Source organism: Chanodichthys erythropterus, chromosome 3, assembly GCF_024489055.1.
Source record: "Chanodichthys erythropterus isolate Z2021 chromosome 3, ASM2448905v1, whole genome shotgun sequence".
Classification (NCBI taxonomy): domain Eukaryota; kingdom Metazoa; phylum Chordata; class Actinopteri; order Cypriniformes; family Xenocyprididae; genus Chanodichthys; species Chanodichthys erythropterus.
This window is the reverse complement of record NC_090223.1, coordinates 52,796,214-52,805,509: the sequence shown is the minus strand read 5'-3', so window position 1 is coordinate 52,805,509 and position 9,296 is coordinate 52,796,214. Positions and strand designations below refer to the sequence as shown.

Here is a 9,296-nt window from a genome sequence, read left to right as displayed (position 1 = left end):
CTATAGCGCTTCCGCTCTCTCATCTGATAACGGTGACGCGGTGTCACCATGTGCTGAAAACGCTTGTTTAGGAAATCAGTCTTATTTGATAAGAGACAGGAAAGCTTTACTTCACTGCAGGTCTGGCGGGTGGGCGTGGCTAATCACTGTGAGCGTGTGTTGCGGTTATTCTAATTGGCCGACACTGCTGTCAGTTACAGATGCAGGCGGGTACGCGTCTTGCAATTGGTCTATAATTTTGTTACCCTTTCAAGCAGGAAGGAACAAATCATAACTGAAAAAACTACAATAACTGAGGCTGTGTCCAAAATCGCCTCATACCCTTAGCCAAATATTTCAATATTAGGTAGAGAACAGAACTCATTTCTAATTTCTTATAACTAATGATATTATTGTCATATACAAATGTTTCTAGGCAAAAAGATTTAGGCCTCAGTTTAACATAAATAATGATAATTAAATTCAGCTAATTAAAGGTTACATAAGGTTCTGCTTCTAATAATGAAGCAAAATCTCAGGTTAAATGTTAAGGCATAATAATAGCCAGAAATGAACATGCACATTTCTACCCAAATTAGAAAAACTTTAAAAAGATTTAAGCTGTGGTTGCAAAAAGACGACTTTCTAGTGAGTTCTGGATCATCTTTGACTAATAACCTGCTTTAAGATCATCTTAATCGCACTGCAACCAAATTTATTCTGACTTTGGACCTTTTTTTTCCTCTAAATCATATGAGCCACCATTTGTGTTTTGTGTGTTAATATTGATTTTTTTTTTCTCTCTCTCTATATACTTTTATAAACTTTTTATATGGCCATTAATTTAAAGCAACTGAAATCAACAATATGTCATTTGGAACAAACAAAACCTTTTTATTTATTAAATAGATATTTGTGTGAAACATTTTGTTAAACTAAACATTTGGTTGAAAAAAAAAAAGAAAATTATCCAAGTTATTTAGGTTCAGATGGATTTATATGCATTATTTATTTTGGCTAAATGTAATTTTCCGATAACTTGCACAAATGTTTACCCCTATTTGTTCCTTTAGAAACCTATGATTATCAAACAGAGGAGCAGTAATGTATCAATTTGCAACAAGAATATTTTCATATTTTCAAGAGTATTTTCAATTTGCAACAAGACATGTTCAGACCTATTTTGAAATAGCGATGAACATGAAAAACCATGAAAGATTGGTTGAAACATATTTGTTTTCATGCCAAGAGTTCAAAAGATAACATCCATTCAATTTTGTGAGAGAAAAAGGTCTGAAAATGTTTTTAGTAGAAAAAAAAAAAAAAATACATTTATGATTGTGGCGTTCGATCTATAGGCTAACACACATACATGTTTTTTTTAATGTTTATTAGAGGTTGAATTCATATCAAATTCTGCCAAACATCCCATACTACTTGTATATAGGATGTCTACTTCATAAATTGTATGAAAATGAAGGAAATAAATGGTTCAGATCACTCAAACCATATATAGAAATGAAGGCACCCTTATATGGTCAGTAATGGAGCTTGGTTGTCATCTAGACAAAATTTTACTGAAAGCTCATTTTTTTCAGATATCAACCTGAAATTTGGAACATTTTTGGATTTGATTTTCTTGCATTTTTAAACTAAAACTTGTTTTGTGAAATATATATTTTATATAAAATATTATAGTTTTACATTTTACATTTTTATAAACTTAAACTTCTATAAATTGTTTTCTGTTTCACTTACTTACGTTATTTCACTTCTACAATAATCAAATTCATCTTTAAAACATGACCAGCCTTATGTCTATATTCCAAAGTATTCTTGAATTACAACCATTTAAGTTTGTATAGTGAATTTTCAAATCTATAAAAAAGTGGGTTTGAGAGTTAACAGGTTAAGAACAACTAGTGAAACTGCATTCCTCATTCCTCAGAGAAATAGAGACTGAAATGTTTAAACTGGTTACTGTTTTTTCAGTCTGATGTCATCTGTAAAAATGTAAACATCAGATTTGAGATTTTCTTAGTTGTTCTCCAATTATTTATAAAATTAGTTATTATTAGGTCAACTTATATGGAAATTTAAGCCTTTGTACATACTATATAGATTGTATACAGTAGAAAGTTAAATGCTAATTTTTGTTCTGAAATCAAGGTGAATATCACTTATCTGGGGAAGAGTATTTTCCCTAAAAAATAATCAAACCTCAGTCCCAGTTCAAAGACCCATATAAAGCTGTACTTCTAGAAACTCAACAACAGTTTCCCATGCTTCTATATACAACATACGACAGCTTCAGCTGTGAGCTATTAAAAGCACTCAAACCCTGCAGTATTCGTGTGTGTGTGTGTGTGTGTGTGTGTGTGTGTGTGTGTGTGTGTGTGTGTGTGTGTGTGTGTGTTGTGCAGAGCTGTGTAAGTGAGCAGAGACACTATAGCAGAGACTGATTCCTAATCCTAAAAACACGTTTACATCAGAGGTGCTTACAGACTCGTGTTTGTGGTAAGTGATGAACAACAATACATATGAGCTCCGTCTAGTTGTGTTGATTTGATGTTCTGTGTTTAAAACATGTTACTTCAGTGTTGTTTAATGACCAAAAATTATTTGTATTGATTTTTTGCTTGTTTGTTTCTTAGTCAGTCCTGCAGTGATCCAAATGTAGGTTGGGAATTCTTGGCTAATTCTAGGCTGGAATATATTTAGAGCTTTTCTCAACATGGTTTGAACACAGAGCTCCCATGAAGCCATTATAGACTTTAGAGAGTTTCATTTTCTGACTTTGTTTCTGGTATTGTTTGATATAATGTATAGCTAGACTGTAACAAATATCTAGACACATGCTTTTTTGTAACATCTAAATAAAGTTCTCTTATTTTAAGTCAAAAATATAATATAACTGGGCTGAATCATTATTACATTACTTATCAACAAAGATGAAATGCAGTATATTCAATTATAATCAGGTTTCATATTCTGTCCTGTTATAGTCATGTTTGTCTATAAGATTCAGAGAAAACCGTGTTTGATATAAAATTGATTAAAAAAAGTCAATCCATGACTTTATAAATGGCTTTGATTCATATTAATGTATATTCTTTTTCTGTTATTTAAGGTCTAACGTAATTGAAACACCACAACCATGGGTGTAAGTGATATTATGGTGAGAAATTATGTTTCTTTAAAATGTTTTTAAAGAGTCAAACCTGAATGACTTTCTTTCTTCTGTTGAACACCAAAATCAGAATAAAAGTCAAATAGACTATTGATGGTGTTTTTTGACCTTTTGAGACACTGGTTGCAATAAAATTCAATTAGAACATTCTTCGAAGCATGCCATCAACACTATATTATATACAAGAAAGTCATACTGGTTTGGAATAACATTAGAATGAGAAAATGTTAAAACTTTTTTTTTATTTTGATGGAATTATTCCTGTAAACAATAATATTGTATTTGCATTGTTTTAACGTGTCTTTCAGAGGCTGGATGTGACCTCAGTTTGGGTTTTGCTCTCAGTGGTGGTGGTCGCAGCTGGTGTCTTTTATCTCTACAGTCTGATGCTCAGGCATTTAGCCAAGACAACTGTGAGGAACAAAGTGGTGCTCATTACGGATTCACTGTCAACACTTGGAAATGGTGCTGCTTTTTCAGAACAACTGGATCATTCCTGTCATGCAGTACGAATGTGCCTCTATTGTAATTTAAGGAAGTATTTCTATAAAAGGTTAAACCAGAAATACGTAAATATAGAAATATGATCTTAACTTTACCAATTAAAGCTTGGCAAGAAAATTAACAAGATAAAAATAGAGAGCTAAAGTTAGCCATTGCTCATTGAGGCAAACATGGAAAGGAGACTAACACACCAAAAGGAAGCAGAAACAGACTTTGATATTACTCCTCCCTCCCAGTAGGCAGCTCCTGGTGTTGGGGGGAAGAATCAGGAATGCTGGTGAATCTGGAGGAAGGGATAGGGTGACAGGGTTGAGAATGTCAGTCCAAATCATCTTTTTGTGCATATCTGTTTGAAATCCGATCAGATTTAGCAAGTGTAAACAGCAAAAAAAAAAGCTTCAAGCTACATTCATATAATTTGAAATCCTATTCAAATCACATTTCTGGAAATCACTTTCTCATGCCATGTAAAATGTAAACATCAGACGTTGTTATAGAAAACATGCTGAAAGTCACTGAAGAAAAAAGGTTGTGTTGTTGCAAAGTACCCGACGAGAAGAAAATGACAATGAGAAGAAACAATATAAATCATCCCATTGGAATTATAAGGTTCTATCTGCACTCTGAGCAGTTTTGCTCATACTGATTACGTTATTTGTAATGCGTTTCCCCAACACTGTTGGCGTGTGCCTAACAACACAACGTCAGTGCCATAGAAATCAATGTGACGTTCCATTAAATGAAAGTGTCATGGACACACAAATCGGTTGAAATACACAATTTGAACAGTCAATCATTTTAGATCAGATTCCAATCAGATACACAAATAATCGGATTTGGCCAAACAGAAATGAACTAAAATGAAACAGAAACAGACTCCAACCCTGACAAAGAATAACAGGAGTGAAATTGGTTGTTTATAAGAAAAATGTATACATTAATTAGCAATTAAAACAAAAATAGCAAGGTAAAAAAAATTGCATCAACATCAACTCAAACCGAAGTAGTGACACAATTTAATATTAACACCATGCGATAATTGAAAACTCATATGATTTATAACTTTATCTCAAAATTTTTTTGATTTATTTAGTTCGATATATTGAGACATAAATAATGAGGACATGAACATGTACTGAATGACAGACTGGTCTCTTCTAAAAATAATGTGCTAAATAAATGATATATGTGTGCAGATGAACTGCTTATTTGTTGGTTGAACTGTGTTTTTTACATTGTGGTCATTTTAGAGTGTGCAAAACTCTTCCATACTGGTGGAGCCAGACTGATCCTTTGTGGAAATAACTGGGAAAAGTTGGAGACTCTTTCTGAGCGGCTGATGAGTGAATCAGATCCAACACTTGTGAGTGCAGAATTACCATTAACAATATGAACGAACATCGTCTGAAACATTCAGCAATGTTTTTATTAAGACTGTGGTTGTAATATGTGGGGTGACTTTACTGCTTAGACGTTTCCACCCAAACTGGTGGAGCTGGACTTCAGTAATATGGAGAGTGTTCCTGAGATCATCTCTGAGATCCTGGAGTGTTACGGATGTCTGGATGTCCTCATCTTCAACAGCAGCATGAAGGTGAAAGCTCCTGTACAGAGTCTGTCCCTCAAGATGGACAGGATTGTCATGGACGTCAACTACTTTGGGCCCGTCTCACTGGTTAAGGGTAAAATGTTAACTTCAACACCGAGTGCCACAGCTGTCAACAATAACTCTCAGTTGTGTCATTTTAAACTTATTTTATTCACGGTCACAGGTGTTCTTCCTTCGCTGATCTCCAGAAGAACAGGTCACATTCTTCTAGTCAACAGCATTCAGGGGAAACTGACGGTGCCTTTCCGAGCCACCTGTGAGTTTTAAAGGGAGTTAGGGTTTTCATTTACTCACCTTAATGTCATTACAAACCTGTATCCTGCTATTTTCTGAATGGGACACATAAGCAGAAAGTTTGAAGAATGTTCATGCAGCTCTTTTCCAGCTAAAAGAAAGCACAACAGCAGGTTTGAAATTACATGAGTTTTACTTTTGTATAAACTATTCCTTTACTGTTTATACAATTAATCAGCGGCAGTAATAAATCAATGAATATGTTGAATATATATTTGTCAATATAAAATGTTATGCATTGTTCAGATGCTGCCTCCAAGCATGCCGTTCAGGCTTTCTTTGAGTGTCTGCGGGCTGAGGTTCAGGAATATGGGATAACCGTCAGCACAGTCAACCACACCTTCATAAAAACTCCCAGCACAAACTCAAAGGACCAGGCCACAGCAAAATCCACATGGACACGTGAGTAAGCGGCCTTGTTGGTTCATAATGCAAAGATCACAGTTTGTAGTTCATAACACCAAGTAAATTTGTTTGTATTGTCCACTATATTCCCCTGGACCTTCTGCTTGGACACCGCAGACTTCAGACCGATGTCCCTTGGTGTGAAACCTGAAGAGATGGCCACCGAGCTCCTGAAGACTCTGAGTAGCAAGAAGAAGGAGGTTTTAATGGCTCGCTCCATCCCTAAAGCAGCTCTCTATGTCAGATCTCTCTTCCCAAACTTGTTCTTCGCCATCATGGCCGCAGGAGTCAGAAACACTGCAGCTGTGAATATGTCTGACGACTGAAGGACAATATTATAAACGTACAGAATGTACAAATGTACAAATTAGAAAAGAATAAATTATTCATAAATTCCTCTGAACACCATTGTTTGAGTCTGATCTATCTATCTATAGACCAACTAAAATCAAGTTTATTTTATTCATTTAGTGTATTTAACATTCAAATATAATATTAAAACACGTTTATATCTCGTTGGTGGTCCGATGTGTGAGAGGAATAAACATAATTACAGCGCCCTCTGCTGTTGTTGTTACACACTGTTTGGAGACGTCACATCATGGCGCGATACCTCCTGTCTCGAAACTGCATGTTTCGGTTCACTCAAAAATATATGAACAGTCAACGACTCCGCAAATGTTGTAGATGTAGTGACTTCTCGAGACTGAATGTGATGCACGATAGACAGAATCAGCGTTTCACAATCACTCTTGACTGCGACGGTAAGAGAAAATAACGTTTCTTTATTCTGTCTCAAACCCAGTGAGCTGCTGTTTGGATCTGGGAGAAACAAAGCTTTCAAAGCTTCGAATCAATTGAACCAGTTGCTTCGCAAAATGTTTCACTGTTTCGAAGCTTTCGAAACACCACTCGCTGGTGACCCCTGTTGGTCAGAACAGTGTAAATGCAAAAAAAAAAAAAAAAAAACAGGCCAAACATGCTTAAAAACCCATTGTAAATGTTTTATTGAGAAGTAAAATCTATCAAATGCTATTAACTAATCTAAGATTAAATATCAAATGTCTGTATGTATAATATTTGTTCTTTTATCAGTTGTATTGTTTGTTCCATGGATGGCTTAGCTAAACAGGCCAATAAGAGACTAACTACTATTATTCCTTTTTTATTATACTAACGTCTACACATGTATAAAACTGATCAGAACCCATAGACACTTGTTCAGTGGTTCATATGGGCTGAGCTTTATGAAGCAGTGTTTTTGAAAGTGCCCATCACAAGTTTAGACAGGATCCTGACCATCAAAACAGCTGATTCACAGTGATGTCCACTAGGTAGGCAGCACTCTAGGTTACGAGACAGCCTCGACTCCTGTGTGATTTTATGTCTCTAATAACAATAATCTCCTTGTCATGTGAATCAGGGGCAGTGAGTAGTGCAGTACTGAAGTACACTATCAGACATGATCAGCAGGTGGAGTTGATGTCTACTGAGGTCCCTCAATCACACAGGGGTAAAGGGGTAGCTGCACAGCTGGCAAAGGTGAAACCGCTTTTCAACTTCCTCAAGTTTTGATGTTTCCTGTAACTCAATGATGAACTTCTGTTCTTCTTCAGACGGCTCTTGACTTCGTTGTTGAAGAAAATCTGAAAGCGAGGATATCCTGTTGGTACATTAGAAAATATGTGGATGAAAATCCACATCTTGGATACCAGGCTCATATTGAAGATAAATAAAGGCAGAATTAAAAGATTCTACCTCAGTGATTTATTTCATCATCATGTCGTCTTTTTTTGGGCAGAGAGGAATATGAGGTTGTAGCTCATTGTCTATGTTACTACGCTTGAAAAGTGTTATTTCTGTTTTAACAAGGTTTAGCTCATGATTTTTGAGTGTTAACATAGATACATCAGTCATCAAAGTGGCCACTCTACTGCTTAGCAACAGCCTAGCAACCACCCAGAAACCCCTAATCACTCAGGAACGTCCTAACAATTCGCTAACAAAACACTTTAAAGGTGATGATACACGTTTTGAGCAATGATGCTTGGGCACTTTCCCATTGAGAATGGGCCACAAATTTCTCTCTGGATACTTTAGATCGGTCGTGGGCCCTGTGTGTCACCTGGTAATATTGCCCAGCAACAAAAAGTTGCTCAAAAAGTTGCCCCGTGTATCATCACCTTGACAAAGAGCTAGCAACAACCTGGAACACACTAGCAACTGGCAAAAAATTATTATTTTATTATTTACATTACCAGTCAGATGTTTGGAATAATTAATAATACAGTAAAAATTATTCTTACAAAAACTTGTCTATGTGAATATATTATAAAAATGTAATTTATTCCTGTGATCAAAGCTGAATTTTATCACTACTCCAGTCTTCAGTTTCACACTACCTTCAGAAATCATTCTAATATGATGATTTGATGATCAGTTATTAATAATTGTTTGTTTTATTATCAATGTTGAAAAGTTTTTGCTGCTTATATTTTTTGTAGGAATTGGGATTATTTGATAAAATAAAGTTCAAAAGTTCAGCATTTATTTGAAATATAGAGCTTTTGTAACATTATAAAATGCCTTTAATGCCATATTTATACCATTTAATTTACTGGCCTTGCTGAATAAAATAATTTTTTTTTTGTATCTTATTGACTGAACATTGTTTGATATTTAAACAAAAACATAATTCCAATTAACATTTTACTGCATGAATATTTCACAAACATCTACTATAATAAAACCATGGTTAATTTAAGAAATGCATAGGCTACATATCATAGCTTAGGGTCCCACAGTGCACTAATAATTCATCCAATGTCAATTTATCTGTCAGTTTAAAAAGTGAAATTCTTTTATTTTTGTACTCCTGAAATGTACTAAAAGTACTAATTTCTTTATTTTCATTTTAATGTGACTCTAGTCTAGTGCAGTTGAAGTAGCTACGTAGAGAGCACCGGGCCAAACGTCATCACGTTCAGTCCAGTTTGGGGCGGGGCTTGATGTTCCTGACTGCTTCAGAGAGCGAAACCGAAAGTAGCCAAATCAGAATAGACGCCATTACAGAGAATTCAAGATCAGAAATGGCTTCTCGTGTTACGGTAAGTTTGTTAAAACATTTCATAGCTATAATATAAATAGCATTATTAATAAAAATCAATGTAATGTCAACATCTATCTATATATTGAGCATTTCCGTCTAAACGTCGAACAAACACGCTAAAGCTGATCGTGACTTCACGGTGGAAACTGTAACACTCATGAATGGATAAACTTACACAGATTTTATTCCTGATTGTAGCTTACTGT

The 9,296-nt window shown here is 35.0% G+C and overlaps 1 protein-coding gene across 2 annotated transcripts; it reads left to right on the top strand.

Moving 5' to 3' along the window:
• Window positions 1-2,386: 2,386 nt before the first annotated feature.
• dhrs7ca (dehydrogenase/reductase (SDR family) member 7Ca) lies at window positions 2,387-7,440 on the top strand. 2 transcript variants are annotated; one of them, XM_067382776.1, is made up of 9 exons: window positions 2,387-2,496; window positions 3,110-3,157; window positions 3,478-3,634; window positions 4,924-5,036; window positions 5,145-5,355; window positions 5,446-5,538; window positions 5,823-5,978; window positions 6,099-6,181; window positions 7,405-7,440. In XM_067382776.1, exons 2-9 carry the CDS (start codon window positions 3,137-3,139, stop codon window positions 7,411-7,413), a joined length of 843 nt encoding a protein of 280 aa, XP_067238877.1. In that variant the 5' UTR covers window positions 2,387-2,496; window positions 3,110-3,136; the 3' UTR covers window positions 7,414-7,440. The 2 variants fall into 2 exon arrangements, with proteins under 2 accessions (XP_067238877.1, XP_067238876.1); XM_067382775.1 differs by lacking the exon at window positions 7,405-7,440 and having other exon boundaries at window positions 6,099-6,374.
• Window positions 7,441-9,296: the final 1,856 nt, after the last annotated feature.

Bases quoted from the DNA above. Each gene is read 5' to 3' on its own strand.
- dhrs7ca (XM_067382775.1), top strand. From the start codon at position 3,137: ATGGGTGTAAGTGATATTATG. The intron at 5,037-5,144 runs GTGAGTGCAGAA...TTTACTGCTTAG, and splicing joins GTGAATCAGATCCAACACTT to ACGTTTCCACCCAAACTGGT. The intron at 5,979-6,098 runs GTGAGTAAGCGG...TGGACACCGCAG, and splicing joins AGCAAAATCCACATGGACAC to ACTTCAGACCGATGTCCCTT.